This window comes from Dermacentor variabilis, chromosome 10, assembly GCF_050947875.1.
Source record: "Dermacentor variabilis isolate Ectoservices chromosome 10, ASM5094787v1, whole genome shotgun sequence".
Taxonomy (NCBI): domain Eukaryota; kingdom Metazoa; phylum Arthropoda; class Arachnida; order Ixodida; family Ixodidae; genus Dermacentor; species Dermacentor variabilis.
In genome coordinates this window covers 83,399,338-83,426,926 of record NC_134577.1, presented here as the reverse complement: position 1 = coordinate 83,426,926, position 27,589 = coordinate 83,399,338, and the positions used below count along the sequence as shown (strand labels likewise).

Here is a 27,589-nt window from a genome sequence, read left to right as displayed (position 1 = left end):
GATTTCCATCACACAGTTTCAGATTTCAATATTCCTGCCAGCGAGGGTGTACAACCTTTGAATAATGTAAATCAGGAGTACCCAATGTCAACCAAAGCATTGACAATGAACTCGTCCGTCCACTCGATTTCATTGTTGACATCGGAGCTAGGTAGGAGACATGCAAATGCAGCCGCTGTGAAAATGCATCATCAGTGTCTTTAATGTCACATTATTTTGCTCTCAAGAATGATGTTTTTATGATGGTTATCGCAACGAGGCTGAGAAAGGAGCCACACTCCATGTCTAGACTTCAAAACTGAAATAAATTGCCTTTTGGTCATCTGCTGTCAGTCATACTTCATGCAAACATTCCTTGTAAGTGTACAAAGCTTATACTATATTCAATTTAGCCTCTAAAATTGATGTCTACATCCCTTCAAATAGTATGCTGGAATGTGGTCGCACATGCTGCTGCCCCACTGCCAAGTGGAATTCATTCATAATCATCTTCAGGAATGTGGTCAAATTTTACAGCAGCAACCTTAGAACTTGTCACCAGACCAAAGGATAGACACTTTCATTGTAAGAATAATTTAATTAAAAAGCGAAACAGGCATTTCAGAACAACAGTTTACAGATAAAAATACCGCACTGCAAAAACACTCCACACAAAAGGTGTGCTGTCCCCAAATCCCAAGCTTGGTGTCATACGCCCCACTTGTCACATACACTGCAGAAGGTTAATACCAAACTTGGATCGACAGTGCAGCGACATGTTGAATGGTTCAGCATAATCACGCAATTTTAGCAGGATTCTCGAGACTAAGTAGCAGTCCAAAAGTTGCAGATATTTACACAATTTACAGAGAGCCTCCAATTTTCTGACAATCTAGTTTCCACACGACAGGCATGTGGCATATTCACCATGTTGAGTATACCTGTGAAAGACAAAAAATTTTTTTTATTAATATCAACAACACATGTGTCACAAGAAATCTTGCCATTTGTTCTAATTAACAGGCAGTACAAAGATAATTGCAAAAGCACATTTGACTCACGCTTAACTTTACAGCGCAAACGATACGCAGGGATGGAAAGGAGACCACACGCACGAGTGCTGCATTTTGCTAACAGCTAGGTAGTGATTAACAGTGGTCAAACAAGGATTGTCTTTGGAGTCAACGTTTTGACAATGGGACTTGTCCTCTTCAGGCCTCCAATTTCCTGTGAACCTCTCTCGTTTAGATAACGGTTATGCAACAGTTGACAAATACCCATCAAGGTACGTTCCTGGTCCTAAGGCTTTGCATTTTTATACTGTGAAAGGGGAGACGAGACACAAAAACGCAAATACGTGCAGACTTTCAGCTGGCTTTAGCCAACCAGTAAGATTACTTGGAGTCTTCTTAGAAACTGTCAGCAACAACAAAATTTCACTGCCTTCTAAGACTGGCCCTTCAAGGTATTTCGTGTGTTATAATACACCCAATACACCCACTTTTTTTGCGTAGAAATTTATACCCAAAAACAAAGTGACATTAATGTTTTAAAAAACTTGCTATCAACAGAATGTACTACATGTGACATAATGCACATGCTAACAGATAGTCTAATGTACTGCATACTACTTTTTGAAATCCTCGCGGTCCATAAAGGTTTGATCTTAAAAGTTTACAGTTCTAAGCTTGTTCAAAATAAATGCACCTTTGGCATATGGCGTCTTGCACTGCCGCAAGATGGAGGCGCTGGTGCCGCTACAATTTCTTTTTTTGCCTGCACTATTTTGCAATCCTGCACTGCCCTTTCTCTTAACACTTAAAACTTTTTCGCGAGCAGAATTTATTTTTCACAAAACTTCAAGCAACGTCTGCAATATTGTAGAATGAGCCCAAATTCAAGAACTTTTAAGAAAAATTTGGGAGATTTGGCACGTAGGCAACAGGCATCCATGGATGATTCCACACCCTGCAAGACGCTCACCTTAGCACAGAACACAAGCTGCAGTAAGCCTTCTCGCACGACGCACAGAGCCGAGTGCAAGAGTCGCAAGACGGCCGGTCGCAGAAGGCACAACTTGTCACGGTCACACATTTTCGATGGCACGCACTGCACGGCTGGGGTTGCATGTCCACTAAAATAAAACAGGCCGGATAAAAATATGAAGTGTATGAAGCATCAATCACAGAAGTTGTAAATTAGCAGAGTGTATTTCCTTTTCTTTTTTTTTTTTTTGCCGCTTAAATGATTGGTAGCCTTATGACAGAGAATTGTGTTTCAAGTGATTCAGAACGAGCAGGGCAGGTGTTGCACACACACTCAAACCTCAAAGTCACACTTGACACAAAAGTAACTTCGTTTTGTACGATATTCGGTATAAGCATATATTTGTTACACGGTGCCATCAGGAAGAAATTTGTTATCACTCTGAAGCCTTATATAGAAAGCTCTTGGCAAGGTCACACAAGGTCATTTTCAATTTTCAGTTTCAGTCTAAAAAATCAATTTTCCACTTATAATAATAACAAATAAAAAATAATGCTACAATCTTGAACTAGACATAATAATGTCTATAATACTGAAAAATCGTGATATACTGTGTGTGTATATATATATATATACACACACACACACACACACACACACACACACACACACACACACACACACACACACACACACACACACACACACACACATAATTACTTGATTAAGTTTAAAATAAAACTCGATTTCTTGGTTTTGTGTGGAGTGTGAAGTGATAATCTAACTTAGGAGTTTGAAAACAGCCAATCTGTATTATTTACATAGTAAGGGCTCATTTAAGGTCAGTCCCATGATCCTACAATAATTTGGGGGTCCTCTGGGCATGAAGGCCACATCACCCGCAACAAAGTCCCAAGCTCCGCCCCCTTCACATGCTTAAAGCACAGCTGCCATGCAACGGGCGCGAGCCCATTGGTGCAACAATTGGACGCCAAGCGCCACTTGCCATTCTCCACAGCTTGTCCTGCTGTGGAGGCTGCAAACAAGCCTCAACCAAAGAAGGTAAGTGTTGCTTCTACATCAAGTGCCAGAACAGCCAGGGATAGGGTAGCACTACCCTAATCTAACGCAAGAGAAGCAGGAACGTTTAGCTCAGAAACATGCATGGAGCTACTATATAATGCTTTGCACTATGATAATTCCCCTTAAGGGAGTTTCGGACATTTTTTATTTCGTATTGTGGTTTGACAGAACTTAAAAATGCGCTGGCCACAAGTTTCCGATGCATTACTTTTGTTTCTTTTTTGTTTGCTATTAATAGAGTTTTTGGTGAAGTAATCATAGGTAGAGACCACGTGGTGTGAGACCATGATGAGCAAGCGCTAAGGAGCAATGATTTATCCAAAAATGGTCAAAGTTGTGGACATCGCAGTAAAGCTAAAATAATGAAGAGCATGCATATGTACATTTAATAAAATGACAGCTGTATGAGCAAGAATATATAATGGTAATTGCATCTTGTGGCAAGAAAAAAAGGTGAACTTATGAAGGGGAGGCAACAGTTGGGATAATTACAACATTGAGACGCCAAGGAAGTGGGTCATTGGTACAGAGAAAAAAAATTAATGTACGCCGGCTATTATGAAGAAATGAATGAAAATTTGAAATTTCAGCCCACAAATAGGAGCCCTGTTGACAGTCTGATGGGTTGGCTGTAAGCCATGGAAAAGCAACTGAAGCCAACTCTTACATATACTCTCATCTGGTAGAGAAGAACCATAAAGAAAAAAACAGATTCACGACCACCATGAAGATATTACAACAAACACTTTGGCCCCCGTGTGGAAACCTTGTTCAACGACAAGCCTTTCATCGCGACTGATCAGATGAGATTTGGCACACTCTCAACTTCAACAACTGATAGAGTGAGTTAGAAGGTTGGCCGAGAAAAGCAAAAAAGATTCACATACCACAGCCCAAAATTAAACACAGCAAATGACTAACATTGTCTATAGGTAAAAACCACAGGTTGATCTGAAACAGTTTTTCTCCTTTCTTTCCACAGCGGAGAATGTTTTATACCATTCAATTTAGAATAAATTCGCATTTCCCGCTGGCCATTTCTGATCATTCAATTTCACGGCAGGTCGCTCTCACCCATGCCACTGTCAGGGCACACACTTTGGCCAGAGGTCTTGTTCGCCAGCTGCGCGTGACGACTTTTGTGAGTCCAGTACAGAGCTTTATGATTTTCTGTGGCTGATTTGGATGTGCAAAATTTTAATGTTTCCAAACACTTGCTCAAGGATCCCTTAAATTACCGGGTGTGGTCCTGACACCACTGCATACTATTACAGACACAAAATGTGATCCAAATGCTTGCTTGATCAAGTCTCGTCACACAGCAATGCAAGCCGTGCGAACTTGTACATGTTGCAGTGAGTGCACTTTAACTTTGGCTTACTGTACGTATCCACAGGAGGCATACATTTCTTGGCAGCGTCAACAGTGGTGGCAAGTTTGGGACGTGCTCTTGATCATACATTCATTGGACTCTGGTGTGGTCTTAATGTCACGTTCTATTATCCATCATCTGATTACTTTAAAGCTTTTGTTCTATTTCTCCAACACAGGGTCACTATTTCATTCTGGTCACAATGGTGGAACGCTGCTGCAGCACAGAAGTGTACTGCTGAGCTCGGTCACTTCCACATGTATACAGACTTTTAAAGCAGATGGCTTTCTTTGGCTCTTTCACCCGTATTATATGGTAGGACTTTCACTGCCGAAGCAAAGGGCATATGCTCTAGCAGAACTAAGTTGCAGGGCACGTGCATCATGGAGCATCAACTACCATAGAGTCTTCAAGACACATGCTGTCGTGCAAGAGCTTTGGGGCGTCAGAAGGTCCGCGTGCTGTGGTGAAGCACTCGGAAAAAACAGCCCTCCTCATCCCCCGCTGCCATTTCTTCGGCACTGGCACTGCTGAAGACAACACACGCATGACAAATCGGCTTATGTGTATATACGGATGTGCTGGTCATCAGCTCTGTTCCCTATCAAATTGTGCAATGAAACAACAAATTGGCACCTTCAAACACACCACTCTTTTAATAAAGCGAATACCTTTCTAGAAGCGTTTGGCTATTTGCTTACATTGACCATCATTATTAATGGTTCCTGCACAATTTTTAGTTGCTACAGGTTGAAGATAAAGCTGAACGAGAACAAGACAAATACTGACTTAGGAATGAACAGTGCAAAGAGAGACAAATGTTATAAAGGGCGTACTGCTTATGTATTACTAATCTTCCTCCCGCTTTTACTTTTTTGCGCTGTTCGTTCTTACTTATTAATGTACTGATATCAAGAACACTACGAAACACGGTGCCATGGAAACAATGGCTGTGAGCACACTTACTTGCAGTGGCTTCGTTCGCCTGTGCTCCCTGATGAGGTTTTGAAGTTTCAAGGCGCTGATGTGAGGCAGAGTACAGCATTCTCAACGTTTTTGCTGGGAGTAGAAACGAAAAAAAAAAGGGAAAGTAAAGAACTAATATTTCTTTTTTTTAATAACTGAGTGTTTAGCGCTTAACCAGAAACACGTTCATTTTTTTGAAGGCTCTGCCAACATTCATGAGAGATTTTAGTCACTTGGAAAGGCTCAGCATTGTCCAAAAAAAAAAAGAGCACTTAAAGAAAATACGACAGCTACTGGTGTTCTAGTGCGCGCGTGTGTTTGCGAGGGACAAGGGAGTAAGTCGACGTTGGCAACCGGAGGTCTGTCGATGAGCAGCAAAATGAGCAAGAGCGACTTAAGTTTGACGCCTACGTAGGGTGTCACTGGACAGTAGACTGGAAAATGCGTAAAGCACAATTCATATTACATCTGTGATGCCCGCTGCTGTGGTTCACGTTTTCAGTTACGCCTCCACACACACAGCAACAGCCCCGACAGAAGGCAACTCACTGTAGACAGCCGACATCCGCTTTTCGCACTTCTTGTCCACTTCTCTTTCGGACGCGTAAAATTTGCTCTGTATGGGAACGTCGTCAGCGAAAGGGTTTGTCCTCTTCATCGCGAATGCACGACTACAATGAAAACGCACACAGAATACGTCGCACGCACGGGAAGGGCGAAACAAGGCGAGCGACGTCCCCAAGTATCCCGCTATTTTCCCGCTCGCGCTTTTCGCCCCGGAGGATTTGGCTACTCTATAATTTGGCGCGTCAATCGACTTCGTTCCGACTGGAAATCGGATAGCAAATCGGATGGCCTTGGATTTGCGCACAGCCGCGAAGCCCATAGGAGCCGCATGGTGGCCAAGCAGAAACCAAACAGCTCGTCCCGTGAAGGCGGACGGTGCGACGGTGTTCGCCCTCGGCCCCGCGTGTAAACTTGCCGATTATCCGTAGCCGCGGCTAACAAAGGCGATCTTCCGAGCTGTTGATTTTACAGACAACTCTTAGACAGCGTTCTGAGTGGCAATCGCAGCGGTGGTTTCGAGCGAGCAGCGTCCGAAACGAGCTGACAAGTCTGCGAGAGAAGAGGGTGGATCCGACCTCCGTCTCTCGTACCAGCGCCGACTGATCGGGACCATGTAATCTTGCACCGGCGCAGTCGGGCATTGGGCTTGCGCTGCAGTTCGGAACTTGGCTGGTCGGGATGAAAGGAAGCGTGGCGAAGTTGTCGCGATGAACTCGGTTCCGTATCTGTCTGCAGGATGAGTCTGAAGGCCTTCGACTTGGTTCCGCTTAGCGAGCGTGTATCGACTGGCGCAGCGACAACCGAGGTATTTGCCGTGCGCCGGCCGGCGTTGTCGAACTGTCCACGCCCACTTGGCGACTATCAAAGCAAACCCTCCTCACTCTTAAGCGTGCATATGCTCGCTAGCGTCAACGTGCGATGCAGCGTGTTGTGTCGGTTGAAGACCGGTCCGTGCATGTTGCATATGAGCGAGTCCAACGGTGTCTGGCAGCTTAAACGTGACTGTTTGCAACTCCGAACTCGTGCGATGTTGTTACCATACTGTTCATGATGAATGCGCCTGTGTGACTTGTAGAGGGTAGCCCAGGTTAAAAAAAAGTTTGGCAAGGGTCAGTTGTCCCGGCCTATACGTTTGTATCCAGATAAAGCAATCACAAAGTACCTTTGCTACCACGGGCTATAAATTGGATAGTAATCCAGTTCAGCTGGTTATTTTCACCCTTGTACGTGTTTAATGTTATTTGCGCTGTATATGCAGTTTGAATGCGTTCATCGATATTTGGTCGTACAAGACGCATTGATCCATTTACGCTAAGGTGTGCGCACAGCAAAGTAATAACCATATGTGTTAAATTTATTGCACTGTTAAAGTGTCATTGCAACCATATATTACACATTTTCGTAAGCAAGTGAACAGTGGCACACTGGTTGCCGGAATATATTTTAATATATTTTCAGTGAAAAGCTTCTATTAGGAAAATGCCTGGCAATAAATGATCTCACCCTTCGTTTGGTTGAAGGCACCTTCAGCGACCTTACTCATGAAATTAACCGAAACTGCAACCTGCTTAAGCTCTACTTTCCCCAGCACTTTGTACCAATGTCACTGGCTACGAGACCTAACTGTACAATAGTCCAATTGTCTGCTTTGCTCAGTGTAAGCCAACCAGCACGACTTCAATTAGTGCAGTGAGGTGTCCATGTTCATGGAATTTATTTAAACACTTCTTTCATTGCCAAATATCAATTTTAATTTCACACCTATTTCAGACACTTAGATTTGACATCTGTGTTGTTACGTCCATGTTGAGTGAAAGCCAGTTTGAAAATTCTGGGGTGTTATGTACCAAAATTACAGTATAGTTATGAGGCATGTCATATGGGGGGTTCTCCAGATTAATTTTGACCACCTGGGGATCTTCAACGCGCAGCTAAACCTAAGTACACAGGCATTTTTGCATTTCCTTCCCATCGAAATGCAGCTGCCGCAGCCAGGACTGAACTCGCCACTTCGAGTTCAGCAGCGCAATGCCGTAGCCACTGTGTGCCACCGTGGTGGCTCAAAACCAGTTTTACCAGCGGTGACGGTTCATTGGCTATAGCATTTTTCTGCTGATCATGTCACATGTTCAATTTGCAGCCTTGGCAGCTGCGTTTCAGTGGGGGAATAATGCAAGAATCGCTTCTGTACTTAGGTGTAGTGCTAGTTTCAGATCTCCAGGTGTTCAAGTGGTGTCACTCAGAACCTGTGTTACCTTGGAACCTTTAACCCCTGATTTAAACTGATTTTATCAATCCAGTTTTTCAGTACAGTTTCATTCATTATTATTTGGGACAAATATGTAAGAGAATCTGTTTGTGCTGTATGTACTTCCAATCGGGATGTGGTGTGCAAGAATTTGGTCAGAAAAAAAAAAAAGTTGAGGAATATTGTAAATTTTCCCTGAAGACTTGCAACTTTAATGGTCAGCAACTTGCTCAACAACGCTGAATTTTATATGTCTGATACCTCAAAGTTCCCTTATCAGGGACCTTACATTTTAACATGCTGTCTCCAGGGCAGTGAGGAATTCTAAAATGTGTGCTGGAGCTTTGTTGTGCTGGTGTGTTAACCTTAAAGTCAGCCTGCATGCAAAATTAACTACTCATCAGTGTAACAATCTGTGCCTTTTATCCCAAGCGGTACAAATAGTGCAGAAGGCTGTGGGTTTCAGCAGTTGCTTGTTCTGAAGAGCTCAAATTGTGCTCACTATTACTTGTTTCTCTCTCTCTCCTTCCTCCATATTTGCAGATCACGTGCCTAGAATGCAGTGGAAGGGCACTGTATGTTGGGACAGCAGATGGGTGAGTTTTGACATTTTATAAGACTTAGTGAGCAAGCTCAGTATGTAAACGCTTGCAATTTTTTTTTGTAATATCACGTGAGTATTAACCGCATGGCATGTCAGTGTCCATAGCAGCGAGCAAAAAATGCACGGCAGCAGCCTCCAGAAGTATTTTGTTGTCAGATTTTGATGAGATGTGGGCAATTATAGGGTGCAATTTCAGGCTGAATTGTGGGTGATCACACAGTGTGCTTGAGCGGAACAGCAGTCTCTAAATTAGTTGGTTTTGCATTTGGGTAATGCAAAAATAATCATTTATCATAACCTAAATTTTTGCCATGCTCTGTAAACGGAACCATTGAAGCTAGCTCTAAAGTATTTTTTTCAAAAAGAGGCAAGATCTCAAATTTATTTTATGCAATACCTGTCTTCTATCCAGACAGCCATCCTTAAATGCAGTGGCAGACTCAAACGGGCAAGAATTTGATAGATTTTTAATGCATAGCGCATACAGACCTGGACAGTTTACAACTTGGACACAACCCATAGATGACTAAAATAAGGAGAACTAAAATTGCGGACGCCTTACTGTTTTTTGTACTGTTTATGCATGCATGACTGTGTTATTTGGCCACCTACAGGAGCAGTAAGATGTATGTTTTTGTTTTTAGACGTCGCCGGCGCCTCCTCGAAACCTAAACAACCAAAGCCTAGTCAATCCAGTAGCTGTCGACCACCCCCAAACCACAGGATAAATTAGGTGCTGCAGTAACTTCATTATACTTTACATATCTAACAGTGTTAAGAGACTGTGTGACTGTATTGTGCTGTAATTTAGCCAAAATTATGAGCAGTTGCGGGATTCATCGAAAATCAACAGGTTATGCTGCATACCTTTGATTGATCAGCACACTACTTGTAGTGTCGGCAGTGCAGACCATCATGTGTCTAAAACAGGTTACTAGCTGCTGCGTTAATATCCCTTCTGCATTAATGCTGTTCCTGCTCACAGTTTTCTCATCCAGTACGACCTGGAAGACCACAGCTGGTGCGATGGGCGACGCACTGTTGCTGCCCGCAAGGCAAGGCAGAAATTCATTGGCACGGTGAGAATTACGAGCCAGTTGTATTGTAAAGTGATCAGTGTCACTGATACGGCCATCTGCATGCTTACGCTGACATCATTACAAAAAAAAATCAGCATACATCATTGATTGTTCTGGACTCATTTACTGTCACAGCAGCAGGCTCTCAGAGTGGGCACCACCATCTTCTTGAAAACAACTTTTTCATCGCAGCCCGCAAGATAATGTTTGAAGACTGTGTCTTTCTTGTTGGGTTACTGCTACTTTTCCGTGTTGGCTATGTCTGTTTCTAACCACTTTTGTGGACCAATCCAGAACATAGTGCAGTATAAAAACAGTGACAGAACTGATGACAATGACTCAAGGTGATGACGAACCATATTATTTGTTCTGAGAGCACCGCTTATGATGACTGTGATGAAGATGGCAGTGATTATAATAATGCTTATGCTGATAACTGGTGACAAAAATTTGGAAGGTGATTCTGCCTCTAGTTGACGTCAGTCAAGTGTTGTTGCTCAAGCACAGCTCTCACAATAAATTAAGCAGTTTATGCACTCCAATTTTACCTCTAATTTGCCCAGGAAGACATAGTCTTTCATTGACTTCAACTGGACGTTGAATCACCTCTGACTTTTTTTATATATATATACTGTATTTCCTGTTATGGGGGGGGGGGGGGGGGGTCTCCAAAATATGTGCACAGAGGCTGCTGCTTTCATGAGTCAGCATGGCATGCATAACCCCATTTGGGTTGCCAAGCACAAATGTTACACAATAGCTCAGTTGTGTGGGGTCCTTCCCTCACGTCGTCCTCCAGCTGGCGTGTTGTGCTTCACTCGATCTCCGGGAACTGCTGCCACAACAGCAACATGGCGGACACAGGAAGTGTGGCGGGGCTAATTTTCAGCGCAAACCGTGTCTCTCCCTCATGGGGCCGAGTCCCTGTGCAAGCAAACATCACCGGGCCACACCCCAATCGACCTCCCGAGTGGCGGCCGCAGGCACCCTCTCCACCCGCACTCTCTTCCGCTAAGTGCTTCATCGCCGCGGAAGATGCTCACGGGCTCGCAACGAGTTGGTTACGTGGGACCTTTGCCTCCGTAGCTTTTCGTTATTGGGCTTTGTGGACCGCTACCCGGTATTTGATGTTGCCCTTGTGTGCGGGAGTTGGCTGAAGTAGGTGAATGAGGGTTTAGAAAAATGAAGGTCTATATACGAAAAATGAAGGTCTATATACTTTAACTAGCTTTATTTGCTTTAGCTACAGGAATAGAAAAGAGCAAAATAACCTGGAAGACGTTCAGCTGGAGCGAACAGGTCATTCTTGAATGATATTCCAGTGCTGTGAGGCAGCTTTTACTGGGACAAGGGTCAACAACCTTGAATTGTTCCAGCTTCCATTTGCAATTTTGGGAAGCACCACACGAGGTTTGAATAGCCAACCTGTCTGGCAGGTCCAATAGCATGGTTGATGCACACTTGTGCACCACAATTGCCATGCGACAGCGAGTGGTTGCGTTTGAAGAACTTGACTGATGATAGTTGATGGTCCGTATCTATAGCACCGGTTAGCCCTAGCACAGCGGGCGTGCATGCTTGGTCGGTCTTGCAGTGAGCCTTTGTCTGTAAGCGCCATGATTGTCACGCTGTGCTGCATCTTGGTATAAACCCATGTCTGTTGTCGATCTAACTCCAGAGCCTTTTCTGCACTATGTCGTAGAGTCAACAAAGTATGCCGTAGCGCCTTTGTGCATTGTGGAGTGGAGGAATACCGTGCCCTTTTCTGACTTTAGCTTGTAGGGTGAGCCTTGTGCAAACCTACCTCCACAGTGGTTAGTGTGCCTAGCTTTCAACTGTGTATCAACATAGGGGCACGATTTGGTTTACTGTAGCTGTAGTTGGTGAATTGCAGCTTCTCTTCAAGATATAATGAGGTTGAGGAGGTGTCCCGTCGATGACGACATGAATGTGGTGCAGCGTGACGAAAAAGATGGGTGCATAGAGATGGCAAACCCAGTTTCGGGCTCTTAACTGCTGTGCAGTAAAATATACTTCACACTTACCGCTGGTTATTTAGTGACCAGGTCTTGGACTAATATCGCATTTTGTTGTCTAGTTCGCAAGGTGAAACATTTGTCATCTGTTCTTGCGTTGCTCATGCACTAGAAACAACAAAAAATGTCTACTGTTCTCTTTTCCCGTCAAAAACTCATGTCCAAAACGGAGAACATGCTCCGGCTGATCCTCAGAGGGACGAACCGCAGAGGAGGGCTCAGCGAGAGCAATCTCATCAGACTTTACGACGCCTTCCTCATGAGTCACGTAAGTTACGTAGCCTCGGCGCTAAGATGGACCAAGAGAGACGCGGCCAAGATAGAGACACTGATGCGCAAGAGCATCAAAAGGGTGCTAGGTCTTCCGATCACTACAAGCACGGAGCAGCTCAATCGGTTAGGGGTCCACAATTCACTATCAGAAATCATCGAAGCGCACACCAAGGCACAGGTCGTGCGGCTGTCGACCACCAGGGCCGGCAGGCGCATCCTAGAAGAAGCAGGGATAAATGCCGAGGCAGAGTGCAACGCCTGCAAGATTGCGCTCAGCGCGGCGGTCAGGGGCACTTTCAAGGTAGAACCGCTTCCGAGAAACGTCCACCTGCAATTCAACGAGGGGCGCCAAAAGGCGAGGGCCCGAGCACTGCTGAAATTGACCGCCAACTGCCCGGGCCTGGCGGCATTTGTAGACGCGGCCCAGTATGGGCGCAGCGACCGGTACCCGGTCGTCTCGGTACGCTGGGATGGCACGATAATTAACGCAGCATCGGTCAAGAGGGTAACGTCCGAAGTGGCCGAACAGGTGGCAATAGCCATGGCAATGAGAGACCCCGAACGTCCTTACGTCTACACAGATTCGCGATCGGCGGCAAGAGCATTTGCCTCGGGCTCGATATCCCGGGAAGCGGCGGCCGTCCTCGGCAGCGAGGGAGCCGCGGGTCAGCACATTGTCAAATGGTTTCCAGCCCACATGGGGGCCGACGTGCACCCCGAATTTCCCAACGCCAACGAGCTGGCGCACGGACACGCGCGAGGACTCACGCGCCGCGGCGATCGTGGCGAGCGAAGTGGCGGGGAGGGAGGGGAGCACCAAGACCCGTTGCTCACCTTCAACAAAATAACAACACACTATCAGCTGTCGAGGAGGACCTTCCCACTCCCCCACGCTAAACTCACTAGACCACAGTCATCGATATTCAGAATGCTTCAGACAGGGTCGTTCCCCTCGAGAGGCAGACTGAGCCGTTATTCACAAGAAGTAGAGCCGCAATGTCCGGATTGTGGCGAATCGTACTGCTCGCTAGCGCACATTCTCTGGCAATGCTCCGCGTTAAGCGGCACCGTGTTCACTAAAGAAGAAGACTGGGTGGACGCCCTGCAAAGCGACGACCACCAGACCCAGCTCCGGGCCGTCCAGAGGGCTCACGAAAGGGCGGAGGCTCACGGGCTTCCCGTCCCAATGTGGGTGCGGCCCGCGACCCCTGCCGGCCACTAAACCAAGAGTGGGTGGGGAGGGGTTCCTCAGGACACAATAATGTTATTTCCTCCTCCTCTCTCTTCCCCCAGCCGTGAGCATGGTGTGTTTACTCAAATGGCTGGTGTTGTCAGTTGGTGGCAGGGCCACTCAGATTCTGATGTACAGGATAGTCATTTCATTTACCTGTCACCAGGTGGTGATGGCAGGCTCATCTGGTCAAACTTGTAAACTTGTTCTACCCCTGGCCAAGTGTTGACTTCTCACATGACTAATAAAAATTAGGCCCTCTGTTTCCTTTCTTGTTCACTAAATCAAGAAACTTCTTGAAATGAAAAGGGAGTATTCAATCTGAGGGGTCATGAAGTTCAAATATTTATTGTGATAGGTTTTGGTTCTAAGTAACAAGCCTCAGATCCTCTGATGTAATGTACGGTTGAAGTCCACTGGTCAGTTTGATGCAGCTTCATGTGTTCCACAGGCATTTCAGATCAAAATGCTTCAATGCAGATCACTATATTTTGCTTTGCCATTGAGACGGATTAAACTGCAAGTTCCAAGAGCACATCGCTTTGCTTTTACTGGTTGTTTGAGACAACTTCAGCCGAGATGTAGTGCAAAGATTTTTGTTTTGCTCTAGCCTGTTTCGTTTAGCAGAACCTGAGCTTTCACTTGAGGACCCTGGGAAGCTCTATGAAAAAGGCAAATGGAGTTAGCGATAAGTGTTGTTGTAAGATGGCAAGATGGACCATGTTTATCTAGAGGAAATTGAAAATTTGAGAGATCACACTCGGACAGCTACGATGCTGCATTGCTTACCTTGTCTTGTAACTTGTTGCTTTTCCAATTTGTGCAAGATGTAAAAGTAACCTCTTCCACTAGGGCGTAGTTAAGAACATGATTTACAATGTCACGTTTTGGGCTTTCTTGCGTTTGTTGTGCAGAAAAAGCCGGTACAAACACTGAAAGCAATGTCAGCACTGGAGAGACTCCTGTGCCTGAGTGACGGGAACTTCATGTGCCTTAACACGGCTGACCTTGATGTAAGCAAGCCTTTCACTTGACTTTGCTTTGAGGTTTTTCTTTATGGAAGGGGGGAGACACTACAGACCTGGTTATATACCGCATATACTCGTGCAAGGGCTGCACTTTTTTTCTAGAATCTCGGCTGGCTGCAGCCCTTACGCGAATCAGACCAATGGTGGCCCGCTAGAGGTTTGTGCTGTTTCCACAACTGTAGCAGAGAGTAAGAGAGGTACAAATGACATAACACCGCAGTAAACGACCTCGGATGTTGGCCCATCGTTCCTGACCAGCGCAGATCCAAACAGGGCTCCCTTCTCTGGTGGCAAAATGCCACCGATCTGACTGCCAACACAGCCAAGACGACGCACCACACAAACAAATAATAGAGAGGTCTAAGTTAGGGGATGCAAGTGGCTTGCGTACACGAGAACTAGGGGCCACGGTACTGCGCATACATGGACATTGCATACACAAGCCACTTGCGTCCCCTAATCTAAATGTCTCTAACGGTGCAGCGGCGCTGGCCTGAGCAGCGTCATTGAAAAAAGCAGCTAGTGTCATCTAGCGGCAACGAAACTAACTTCACTTCACGGTGGGACGTTTTGAATTTTTTTTCCAAAATTTTGCCCTCCAAAGTGGGGGTCCGGCCATTACACGAGAGTCGCCCTTACACGAGTATGTACGGTATATCCATACCTATCGAGGGCACTCCGTGACTATGACAAAGCAGGCAAAGTCATGAGTGCAATTCCTGGTCACTGTTTCTGACTTTCATCACACTTTACTAAACCTGTGTTCTTTTTTTCACCAGTCAACACGTCTTACATGTGATGTAACTAGCTGTTTGGTTTCCCAGATACATGCTATGGGATGAAGCGATAATTTCACGTTTGCAAATGTTTGTTAACTAGGAAATGGCACTCTGATTCTTAAACTTCATCCAAGGCTTTCCCATTGCTCCTTTAGAAGGTGTCACTGCGAATTCTTCACACGTAACATGACCTGTCACATATTCAAGCCTAGTTGTTCCTGTGTACTATGGAAGTCCTCCGCCTGTGTCACAAAGCACTCGCTGCCTCAGCCCTTTGGCTAAAGTCAGCCGGTAGAAGTACCTTAGATAGTTTGTGAATTTGCAAGTTACACTAAGATGTGTAATAAACTGGTTTGTCATTGACACTTTTATGTACTACCAACGTCTTGCAGATCCTTGGTCCATTATCAAAGTTGAAAGGCATCTCTGCATTCTGCATCAACGAAAACCCTACCCGTCATGACCCATTCTCTGTTCAGGTGAGCATCATCACTGGAGGGACTAAGCACATGCCTACCTGCCAACTTTTATGATTTTACCGTAAAATGCCAAATTTTTATAGCTTGTTTCTGGCTGTCATATTGATAACAATTATTTATCGATTTTTCATGTCCGCCCAGTTCGGAACAATACAAAATATCGTTGGTGACTGAACTTGTGGGGCATGATTTTTTAGACACACTTGATTACTGGGACCTACCCACAGCACCACCAGTCCACGAGCTTATGTATAACGGCAGCCGAAATTTTGGCTACTATTACATGAATGGTTCTTAAATAAACTTCATGAATATTTCTATTTGTGGCACAGACCATTCTAGTTGTAACTCTAGAGCACTGTGTGTGTTCGCAAACAGAGTTGGTTAATTTTTTTGAAAGCAGTCCACATCTCGAGTAACAAAACAATATTTTTATTTTTAACTGTCTGTTAGCATTTTATTACTTCGACTCTAGTACTTAATAAATTTTAGGGTTGACAGGTCTGTTAGACCTCTTGTTGACTCCATGTTCTATCTTTTCAAAGTATAGAGTAGTTTGCTGTGTCTTTGCCAACGGCCACATAGGAATGGATTGATGGCTCCGAAGAGAAGGAATATACTACATGTTTACTCCAAAACCTTTGAAACTCATTTTACAGCAGTTACAGAGGTTACAGGCATTACAGGCTTAGAGGCATCTTTATGGATGCCTCTAAGGCATTTGACAGTGTTTGTCATGAGATTTTGTTGCAGAAACTGTCTCTCCTAGACCTTCGTTGGTCATTCTTGAATTTACTAACTAACTTTCTGCAGGATAGACGACAGTGTGTAAAGGTGGGAAATAGTTTAAGTGTTTTTACCAGTATTCATTCTGGAGTCCCTCAGGGCTCAATATTAAGCCCCCTGCTTTTTAACATTTATTTGAATTATTTGTCCAACGTAGTAGGTAATTATATATATCAATATGCCGATGATACTGTTCTTGTATCCTGTGCAACTAATTACTCTGATGCAATCAGCTCCTTACAGAATGAGGCAACTAAAGCTATGGACTGGTTTGCGGCTAATTTAATAAGCATCAACCCTTCTAAAACGCGACTTGTCTGTTTCCATAACCCCATGCAAAAAATCCTGCCTACGACGTCATTATTCTTGCACACATCAGACTGTTTTGGATGTATATGTCAACCTGTTAAAAATGCATCTTCTGTTAAGTATCTTGGGTTGCTTTTTGACTGGGATCTTTTATGGAACTCGCAATTATCCCACATCTGTAAAAGGATGCGCGCGGTCTCCTGTGTATTATACAATATGCAATGTCATATGCCAATCTCCGTTCAAAAAATTATTGTGCATGCTTTAGTCTACAGTGTGCTACATTATGGCTTGACTGTGTATGGCCATTGTACTCTTAGGTGGAGCTCAAGAATTAATTCAATTTTACGTTCACTGCTGTCAACAGTGGCTTACGATTTGTGTCCAAAGCAAGATGCAGACGTCTTTAGGTTGTTGAATTTGCCAAACCTCACTTCTCTGATTATCAAAAGTGTTGCAATTAAACACTTCTGGAATAACGATTTTAAAACACGATATACGCCTGTCCGCTCCTTAAGACCGAAGGAACCCTACGTCATTGCCAAGACTGCGACAAAGTACGGAAGGAGAACGCGGCAATACTATGTTCCAGCCATATTTAATAAATTGCCAACGCCTGTGTTAGAAGCAAACACAAGACGTGAGATTAAGAAACAACTTAGAATTGTCGATGTTTGATGTAACATTTTGTATAACTGTTCAACATTTTGCTCCGACCCGCTAATAGCTAACTCCGCTATTAACCCTGTGCAATTTTCTGTGACCTGACTGTCAGGCACTGCCAGTCAAGCCCTCTGAGGCTTTGGTAGGCCTGCTATATGTACTTTGTTTTCCTTATGCACAATAAAGATTGTATTGTATTGTATTGTACTCCCTGAGGTTTTCTTTTCTTTTTTTTTTCTCTTTTTTTTTGTCTGCTGCTGGCGCCAGTGTTTTCCGGTGTTTGTTTCAAGACTCCCTTAGTGCTTTGGGAGTCTATAAAGAAATGTGCCGCGACCTGACCTCATTTGAACTCCGGTACCACAGAGTAGTAAGAGGTTTTACCTCTCAGCACCTGAAGAGCGCGGTCCCACCGCTAACTGCTACGACGCGCTGGTGTCCCGCTCTGCCAGCTTACTTTTACCTATAAACCAACACTAAGCTGAAAGAATTTTAACAAAGCCACCAGTCAAATGCAGGATGGCAAAGTTAAGCAAGAAGCTGTGTCTCTCCACTTGCTGAATTGCCGGGAAAGCCTCCTCCACAAAGAAAGACAAGCTGGATTATAGTCAGCATAGAACATTGTTTTATTCTTCTTGAAGAAGCAGGTTGTTTTCGTGTATCTGTGAATGTTTACTTCAGCCCATACGAGGCAAATATTTAGCAGTTCCGCCTGAAGGGTGAAGCGTTGACAGGCAGCTGGCAGTTGCATCACATTTTACTCTTGTGAGTGCTACTCAAGAATTGTGCCCGAAGGCAGTGCCAACTCGTGTATTGTGATTCGCCTCAGCATATACAGTTAAACCTCCATATAATGAACTTCAATGTTACGAAATTTGCGATATAACGAAGTATAACTTTTTAGAACCTATTGTTCCTGGAACACCATTTATTTTAAACCTCAATGTAACGAAGTGTGTTTATACATGATTTCAATATAAGGAAATTTCAACGCCGCAAAGGTATATCGAGGCACTAAATAGAGACTGCCGCAGTTGCGGATTGTCAAGTGGTTGAATTATATGCGGTGGCTCCAAATGCACCTCTCAAATGGCGTGTTGCATGACAAAGTGTGGCCGTTGAAGTGCAGCAGCATATGGTCCATGTGCAGCCGTCCACGTGCAGCCGTGTATGGTCCACGTGCAGTGAGAGCCTACATGCGCTGTGTGCTGTGGGTGCCAGGAAAAGCTTGCGAGGGCTAGCCAAAAAAAGGATGGTAGCTTGATGCGCGCTGTCTTCCTGTGGGGGTGGGGGGAAGCGTCTTCCCCTCTAGCCTGGCCACAACCGCGAATGGCTGTCAGCACAGCTGAGCGCACACACTGCTTGTGCGCCCGTTCTTGGAGGTCATTTGCAATGGGTGCAAAGCTTGGGAAAGCCAAGATGGCCGTGACTTCACGTACAGTGTCTTCCCGTGCATTTAGTGCTAGAGGTTGCTCAATCTCAAGTTTCGTAGATGCATTGGAGCGAGGCGCAAATGGAAGTGTTTTCTCCCCTCTGTTTACACTCTTCATCATAGCGTCATCCCACTGTAACCAACACTATCAGCCACAGCGACGTAATAGATGCGAAAGCTTTGCTTTGTACTGCCGATGTGAAGGTATCATTGACAGCACGAAACCACATCTTTGGTTGCCGACTCTCAAATTCAACAAAATGCATTTTTGTTCCTCCAGGAAATTTGTCGTTCAGTTGTGTGGTAGTTTGGAAAGTGTTACAGCCCCTAGATTAGATTTATTTTTAACCGCTATCGACGCCTTGATTCCCCGACAGAATTGCTACGCCATGCAGGTTTGCCCTCACTCGAAAGTCGAGCTAAAATTCACTGCCTGAAGTTCTTATATATGCTACTGCACAACTATTTTAATATAGACCACACAAGATATGTCGAAACTAAACAAACAAGGCAACTACGTCATACACATGATCTCACACTTTAGGAATATGCGTGCAACAACAATACATTCTATTATTCTTTCCTCCCTAGATGCATTCGGGAATGGAATACCATTGACCGACTTGTAGTCGAACAGCAAAGAATTGATGATTTCCTTGAGATGTTGCATAACTCGCTTAATACATACTCATCAACCTGATGTCATTTATTTGTATTCTCCATATGATTATTTGTTTTTTCTATTGGCATGCTTGTCAATACTCGTATTCATACGTTTAGAATATCTACCCTGACACTTACTATTATTACTGCTTCTTTCTGTACCCCACTCCTGTAATAACCCTGTCAAAGGGTTGACAGTATGTTGAAATAAATAAATAAAATAAATAAATATAAGAAAAATGTGTCTGTGACTGTAGTTACTTGCATAAAAGGTTGAATTTCAATATAATGGAATTTCTTTATAACGAAGCAAATTCCCTCTTTTACCAGCTTCTTTATATCAAAGTTTAACTGTATTTGCTTTTCCTTATGTGACATTTTAGTTAAAAGTCGATGTTGGTATTGACCGTTTTGTTCCTCTTGTATGCCTATTTATCTAACATCTGCTTTAAGAATCATGAAAGTACTGGCATGAAATCTTCAATTTGTCACTTTTTTGCATTGAATCAGGCTACAAACAGCACAAACTCGTATATTTAGGGTGCGAGAGCACCCTAAATAATTTACTGCAATGCTCATTCCTCTGAACCAGTTTTGGTTGCTGCTCTCGGGAGGCAGATGCATCATCATGTCATGCTCCATTTATGTGACCACTGTAACTGCCACACTTAATTCCAGCCAAAAGAAACATGTGCAGCAGTCTCGTTAACTTCTTTATGGCAACATCATCATATTTAGCCTTACTGCCAGACGTCAGCAAATTTTGCGTTGTGTCATGATGTCTTGATAACGTTGATGATGCCAGGGCCGGCATTTTACGACCATTTACGCTGACCAGTATTGAAGTTGATGTTTTGCCATACTGCAGACACTGGAAGTGACATAACCACCATGTTTTAAACACCACGCACTGCAAGGGTTGCAGACGAATGCAAACTTGTAGAGCTGTTTTCTTGAATGTACCAGGCGAGTTACAGCGACAGGTGTTATATTGAACAATCGGGACCACAAAACCTGACCTTGGTGCATAATTTGAGCAAGAACTAGAAAGCGGTAAGCATAAATAAAAAAAAATGATTTGCAGGTAAGAATGCAAGTGTCTGGTACCTGCTAACTGCAATTCTTTTAGGTGGCATGATCATATGGTAGAGTGTCTACTGTTTCGAAAATATGTTTCAGTACTTCTTAATCATGTCTTTTGTGGTACACGGCAACAAATGTCATGGTTGTGGGTGTTGTAAGCCTTCTGTTCAGTCATGCAACAAACACGACTGAGCGTAAACTTCTGGCAGGGTTAGACCGATCAACTACTGCGATGTGGATGTCACATTGAGCACCCCCTCTCATTAACAGGTGTGTGCTGCCAAGAGAAAGCAGCTGCAGCTGTATGCTGTCACGGAGAGCAAGGTGGCTCACCAGAGAGACATCTCCTTACCCGAGCACCCCCTGGCCCTGGTGAGAGCACTGGATTGTTTAATTTCCGAGTTAAATCTCCAGTTGTTCTCCTTAATCAGAAAAATTCTGGCAGAAACCATTTCGGGATGACTGTCGATATTAATGTGATTAGCATTGAACCAGCGAAATGCATAGTGTATGAGGTGCGTACTGCTGCCAGGCTCCTCTCTCGTGCTTCCCTCTGGGCACACAACGCCATCTAGTGGCACCACTGTGAAGTGTGCACGTGACGCATGTGTGAATGTATATTTAGACGAGATTGTCTCATTATGCATAACCCGGTTTCAGTTCCACCTAGCACTAGAAAAATTTTAAAGGATTCTAATGCGGTTATCATTCTTAGGCTACCTTGCACATTTTTTGCAGGCTGGATGGCTGCCAGTCTGTCTTTGTCTAGTGCTGTTTTCTAGCCAACTTTGGTAAATTAGTGGTCTAATGGGTAGCGCATTGGGCTGCTATGCTGAGGGAACAGGATTCGAAACCAGTCGTCAGTCCAACTCAAGTGACTGGGTAAGTGGCACTGGGTAGCGTGCGCCACTCATCACTGAACCTGATGCCAACTTGGGTCACATGATATACGCCACTACACATGTGCTACTGTTCAGTGAACCTCTTTGACGCCAACTTGGGTAACCGCTAATGTGCCACTACATATGCATCACTCTTCATCGACAAACAAGAGAAAATGCTTCAACCCTTTCAGTGTCACCGACATACCAGTATGTTCCTGCGTTGTCCCACATGGGCCTTTTGTCATTTCTTTTGTCAGGATGAGAATATGAGGACCGCACCAGGGGAGCATTAGCCATTGTTCATGTCATTTTTTCATTTATGCGCAACCAAAAATGCACTGTTGTGTTCATTTTATAACATCCAAGACAAAAACCCAACGCTGGGGATGCGTCACCTCTGAAAAAGAAAAAGAAAGAAAAAGAAAATGCCGCTGAAAGGGTCAAGTTTCTCCGTTGCTGGGTGTAATTGAATCTGCATGGACTTCATGGTGGTGGCGCTAGATGGTGCAGCGTGTATAGTGGGAAGTGCAATCGCATTACACGTTTCAGCGTTGACAATACAGTGTCGCTACATTGTTTCAATGCTAACCGTATTACCATCGACATTCATAGTTAGATTGGTTCTGCTGTAATTTTTTTCTATCATTGAAGACTGGCACGTGCCCAGTGTCACATACACAGTGACCAAAGTAGGCATGAAACAGGTTAGATGCCAACTGACACACCGGAAAGCGGGTAAAGTTCCCAAAGAATGCAAATTGCATTAAAATTGCCTCAAAGCCATGAAATCATGGAGTGAAATAGGCAGGAGCACTATTTCAAGCTTCGTGGTGCAGCGCACAGGTGCCATTGAAACTAGTTGTTAACCCTAGCAACTGCCACACAGCATAGCACCTGTACCATCTCACAGCGGCAACAATTAATACTACAAGCTGTTGGTGCAGTAATGGACACATTGCAATTCTTTTCCCATAGAGCACACAGCTGACCGTGAAATACAATTAGTCTGACAGTGTCGTACACCTTTGAAGTGCACTCTTAAAATTCACCGCATGGTTCTTTTGACAGCGCTGTGTATTTCCAGAGGATTCCAGCACGAGTGGCATATCGTGAATGGCATGGCAGCAAATGGCAGAATATTGGCACGCATGCTCCCCATAGCTCGACAACAGATCTCAATATCACTGATTTGATCGTCCTGTGGGCCTATCAGCAAACACCAAATGCCTTTGCAGGCCATGGATGGAGACTACATCTGTGTGGCCACAGCGACGCAGTACCTGGTCGCGTGCTGCAGCACAGGCCATGTTCAAAACCTGGTGCCATACGATAGCGAGCTCACCGTACCATTTGTCAAGAGAATTGCCAAGGTGGGCTTGCCTTTTGTTTGTGCGCATGTGCAAGGCTTTCTGCAGCTTTTCTTATCTGCAAGTTCTTGCCAGATTTGAGAATACACGTTTACAGTTAGTGCCTAACGAATCAAATTGTGACAGCTTGTAGTTTTGAACATAACAGTTTTCGTAATGTGCCTTCTGCATGTAAATGTCAGTGAAATCAGGCATTCAGTGAGCAATAGGTAAACAAGATGCATCTTGCAATTACCTAGAAATTTTTTGTATTAGCAACTTATCGACTGCTCTTTTGGAATGCCTGATGGCTGCTCAATTATGAACCTGTTCCATAATTTTCAGAGGTGTATCTTTGTGTAACAGATTTTGTTTAAATTCTCTAATGCAAAAAGTATGCTTATAGTGTGTACTTATATGCTTGGGTGTGAAATTGTGTTTTTGTTTTTATCATGGCCAAGGCCAGTAATGCTAAGACAAATGCCCTCATGAGGCTAGAATGAAAGCAGGCTGACTCTGTTTTTGAATACAGCTACATATCGGAATATGCAGGGATGAGACCCCTGTGCCAGTTGTGCCATTTTGATACAAATGCAAATTCCTACACTAAACTGCGCCAAACTGCACCAAATGCAGAAAATTGCACCATACTCTGCCAGAGTGGTTTCAGCATGTTTGCACAGTGAGCGGATTCGTTCTTCAAAAAAAAAGAGTGGGCCCATTCACATTCTGCACACCGCACAACGATGCCTCCAGCACAGTTTCTAGTAATTTTCACGCTTATAACACTAGACTTTTCGACGCTTTGGGCAAGCGGGCCACACGCGTGCTGACTTCCGGCAGTCATCGCTGTTGTCAGAACGGTGAGGGCTGCTGCATTTAAAGTGTAATAGAATACGTTTGAGTGGGCCGAGCGGTGCAGCACTCCTTAGCTGAGGCACAGAACAATGACAAGTAGGCTGAGGGTGCTACGAGCGAACTAAATATTAGGGAAGTGCGCGCTGCAGCTGGTTCAGTGGGCAGGCGTCTCAGTCCCCAAGGCCAGTATAACATAAAACTATTCCAATGTGTTTTTATGTCTCTATGGGCGTGACCTGAGCCATTCTGACCTATCATGAAGGCCTCATGGTGGATTTGGAATCAGAAGAGATTGGAATAGTTTTACGATGTACTAGAAGGTTAAGCATTAGGTGCTTTGGAATTGCCCTGGTGTAGAAATGGCTTTCAATAAACCAGAGTTGTTCATAACTCTGGCTTCTCCGTACGGTCTGCTGGTGAAGCACATTTTCAGGCACTTCACCCACACCGTCGATACATTAAAGGGACCTTGAAACTATTTTGACAATTTTCTACAAACGTACTGAGTCGTTAGAGTAGGTCCTTCTGATCATTAATTGACACATCTAAGTGCTCTGCGTAAAGCATGTAATTTTTTATAAGGTTTTAAAAATGCACATCGCTGCCGATCGCAACACACTGCTCAGTGGAATTTTAAGCCGCCCCTACCCATATGACGGAAATCACCCATATGACGTCCACGGCGGCCGCATTTCGATGGGGGCGAAATGCGAAAACACCCGTGTGCTTAGATTTAGGTGCACGTTAAAGAACCCCAGGTGGTCAAAATTTCCGGAGTCCTCCACTACGGCGTGCCTCATAATCAGAAAGTGGTTTTGGCACGTAAAACCCCAAATATGATTATGATGACCCATATGACGTCAGTGGGGCGAGCTCTCCGATTGGCTGACCAGGGCTCCATAATTTTTCCAACTTTATTGTAAACAAATGATGTTCGTAATAGTTGGAATGTTAGTTAATTTGTTTTTATAAAAAGAGAGTAACATAAAGAGAATGCACAAGAACAATTTTTCAGTACGCTTAAGCACTTCCGGCAAACAGTAAGTGTCGTCTGCTTGTGTTACAACGTGCTCCGTCTTTGACGAGAGCTCCGCCGTCAGTGTCCGTCTGTCTTTTCGCGGGCGCTATGATTCGACTTTGTTGCGTTGTGGACTGCAAACGTAGCGACTGGCAATATGTCAAGCTGCGACATCGTGTTCCTCTGCAAGCCAATAGACGAGCAGACTGGCTGCAGCGCATCGGATTGCCGCTATCCGATCGGCGCCAGGATTTTCGCGATTGCAGCCGTCACTTTACACCGGAAGATTGCTAACGCAATAGTGTTTCGGGAGTCTGGTATTAGAGCAAACTCAAGCGCAAGCGAACAAGGCCTGGCCGTGTCCCCTTGCATGTCGTTTCAGGGGATGAACAGAAGCGCAAATGTGAATGGTCTGCAAGGTGCAGCCACCTGGTGGCATAGAGCTCAACCACACACAGTAGCAGTAACAAAATGTATTCTTCTTTGCTGCTGGTGTAAATTGTTCGCAGGAGTGTAATCGTTAACACGTTGTTTTTGTAAATGTTTAAAATGTTTTACACTTGGTTAGAGCAATATTCGCTCTTTGGCTGGTTAAGCTCTGCACCAACAGGTGGCTGGACCGTGGAGACCGATCAGGCAGCTGACGTACGTCTACGCTAAAGTTCCTTCATCAACTTGAGTTTATGCCTCCACCGTTCCGTCGAAACGTTCAGCTAGTGTGTGATTACTGGAATACCAGACACGTTCGGCGCTATGACACAATGCTCGCAATGCACACCGCTTCGATAGCTCTCGCTTGGGGTCGACGGCCAAGCGAGTAGTGGAGAGGTTTCGTGCAGGTGGGGGCGGGCTCCAAAACAAGAGGAAGTGGACGATGTGACGTTGCATCGTGACGCAGAACCAGTGAAGGCGGAGCTTAGCCCCAATCGCTCGGTGAACGAGTTCAGGAGGAAAAGCCTGGCTAGGGAGGAGGGTAACTTGTAAATGCTTGTAGCTCCATTAATACGTAACGCTTCACTTAAATTGTGGTGCGAATGTTCTACTTAAGCTGTACCCTACACGTCTACAAAACTTGTCCGAACCGTTTCAGGAACCCCTTAAACAAACATGTATTTATAAAGAATGTCTTGGGCTACTTTTAAAAATTTCGGACTTGCTATTGCAGAATGCATGCTTTATGTGATTGCAACCACTAATTAAAAATCTACAGGCTTTGCTAACAAAATCTGCACACACTAGACAGTTTCAGTACCATGGTAACCTGCTTCAAAATTCGGCTTAAGACATTGCTTAAGACAGTTACAGTACAGCGCTCGTGTTGGTTTATTCTGTGTTCCATCGTGGTTTTGAAGTGTGCTGTCATATTCCATATTCCATTATTCTACCTAAATTCTAATTGGCGTGCTCCAAACTTCTTCAGAATGCAATTTTGTCATCTCCAAACAGCTCCGAAACACAATTTTACATGCTCCAAAAAATTGCTCCAAAATTACTTTGGGCAGTCCCACTCCTGAATATAGCATTTTCACTATGGAAAATGAGTGCTTAAACTCTCTGAGCTCATACATCGCCAATCTCAAGCAGACATCACAAAATCGTGCAGGTAGTCATGATTATGCTCATTCCACTGTGGGATTTTTCAGCCACAGTGTATTTTAGTTTCATTTGCACACATTATGGTGCTCTCTCAGCAAGGACACATTGCAGCAGCTGCATCCAACACGGTGCAACTGCTTGCAGATTAACTGCATCAACTGCAACATGGGGACGGAATTTCTTATGGTCGAGCACTGGTTTCGGCCCTGGTACCACAGGTGCCAATCCCAAAGGCTTCAAGCAAGCTCAGGTTTGGACTGAGGACAGCAAAATGATTGGTTGAATCTTGAACGCAATGCAGCGGCATGATGCTAGAATGCAGTAAGACGTGCCTGACACACAAGATAGAGAGCGTGGATAAATGAAAGCCAGGAATGTTCACTAGAGGCGCATCCAGCTTGCAAAGCATGTACTAAGAAAGGGGTTAAAAGCATGAAATGTTTGTATTGTTACGGAGGCTAAGGGAAAAGGGATGCATGTGATAGAGACATGTTAGATATATAACAGATGCCTTTAACAGATGATGTGACCACATTTCAATGAGGATAAAATGAAAAAATACTGGTGTACATAGCACACTTGCGAACTGCCCTGAATTTTCTGTAAAGTTTATAAATATGAGCTTTTTACTATATTAGAAGCGTTTCATCAAGTTTTAAGCAAAATTGGATTATGTTTGCAAGAAAGGGTTGCTTGTTAATGAGCAAACCTTCCATTGGAAATCTTTTGATGATGAAGTGACACAGTACGGGTACCTGCTTTGAGCAAGTTTATTACGGACAAGTTCCTGAAGCAGGCAAAATCAGCAACAGAAAGCTGCTGGAAAGGTCACTGTGATTTAAAAATAATGTGTTACTTGCCACTGTTTCTAGTTTGCTGCTACTTGTGTGTTGAGTCAAAGGTAAATTATCGCCAATAATGTGCGTGTGTTCCCCACAAAATTCTCAGTGCAAGCCTTAAAGAAATGCGAGCTGTTCCCCTGCTTCCCATGCAGCATTGCGTCCGCGGGATTTCACTAACTTTAATGCTCACAGCTTGGCACGTATGACTCAGATTTAGGTGCATGTTAAAGAACCCCTGCTGCCTGAGATTAATCCAAAACCCTTCACTTTGGTGTTCCCCATAGCTTGTCTGTTACTGTGAAATTTCTTTTTTGCCATAATTCTATTGACTTGAGCAGATGGCTTCTAGTCTATTAGGTGGCAGTATGGGTACCAAGGAACTCGAAATGCAGCTAAAGCTAG

General features: G+C 44.3%; 2 protein-coding genes across 2 annotated transcripts in view; one reads left to right on the top strand and one right to left on the bottom strand.

The window, feature by feature from the left end:
* Nucleotides 1-557: 557 nt before the first annotated feature.
* Nucleotides 558-6,247, bottom strand: LOC142560741 (uncharacterized). Its single transcript, XM_075673043.1, has 4 exons — nucleotides 5,936-6,247; nucleotides 5,387-5,479; nucleotides 1,963-2,113; nucleotides 558-920 (listed from the first exon to the last, which is right to left on the bottom strand). Exons 1-4 carry the CDS (start codon nucleotides 6,042-6,044, stop codon nucleotides 872-874), a joined length of 402 nt encoding a protein of 133 aa, XP_075529158.1. The 5' UTR covers nucleotides 6,045-6,247; the 3' UTR covers nucleotides 558-871.
* A 51-nt stretch (nucleotides 6,248-6,298) lies between these two features.
* LOC142560740 (transforming growth factor-beta receptor-associated protein 1 homolog) overlaps nucleotides 6,299-27,589 on the top strand; it is a 53,496-nt gene continuing 32,205 nt past the window's right edge. The window contains exons 1-7 of the mRNA XM_075673042.1: nucleotides 6,299-6,758; nucleotides 8,745-8,797; nucleotides 9,791-9,884; nucleotides 14,339-14,437; nucleotides 15,624-15,710; nucleotides 20,914-21,015; nucleotides 22,763-22,897. Coding sequence (XP_075529157.1) covers nucleotides 6,690-6,758; nucleotides 8,745-8,797; nucleotides 9,791-9,884; nucleotides 14,339-14,437; nucleotides 15,624-15,710; nucleotides 20,914-21,015; nucleotides 22,763-22,897 — 639 coding nt within the window. The 5' untranslated portion in view covers nucleotides 6,299-6,689. The remainder of the gene's footprint in view (nucleotides 6,759-8,744; nucleotides 8,798-9,790; nucleotides 9,885-14,338; nucleotides 14,438-15,623; nucleotides 15,711-20,913; nucleotides 21,016-22,762; nucleotides 22,898-27,589) is intronic.

Excerpts from the sequence above, each read along its gene's own strand:
- LOC142560741 (XM_075673043.1), bottom strand. The coding sequence starts at position 6,044 with ATGAAGAGGACAAACCCTTTCGCTGACGACGTTCCCATACAGAGCAAA. Across the intron at positions 2,114-5,386 it reads GGCGAACGAAGCCACTGCAA|TGGACATGCAACCCCAGCCG; the intron begins GTAAGTGTGCTC and ends GTTTTATTTTAG. Across the intron at positions 921-1,962 it reads AGCTTGTGTTCTGTGCTAAG|GTATACTCAACATGGTGAAT; the intron begins GTGAGCGTCTTG and ends TGTCTTTCACAG.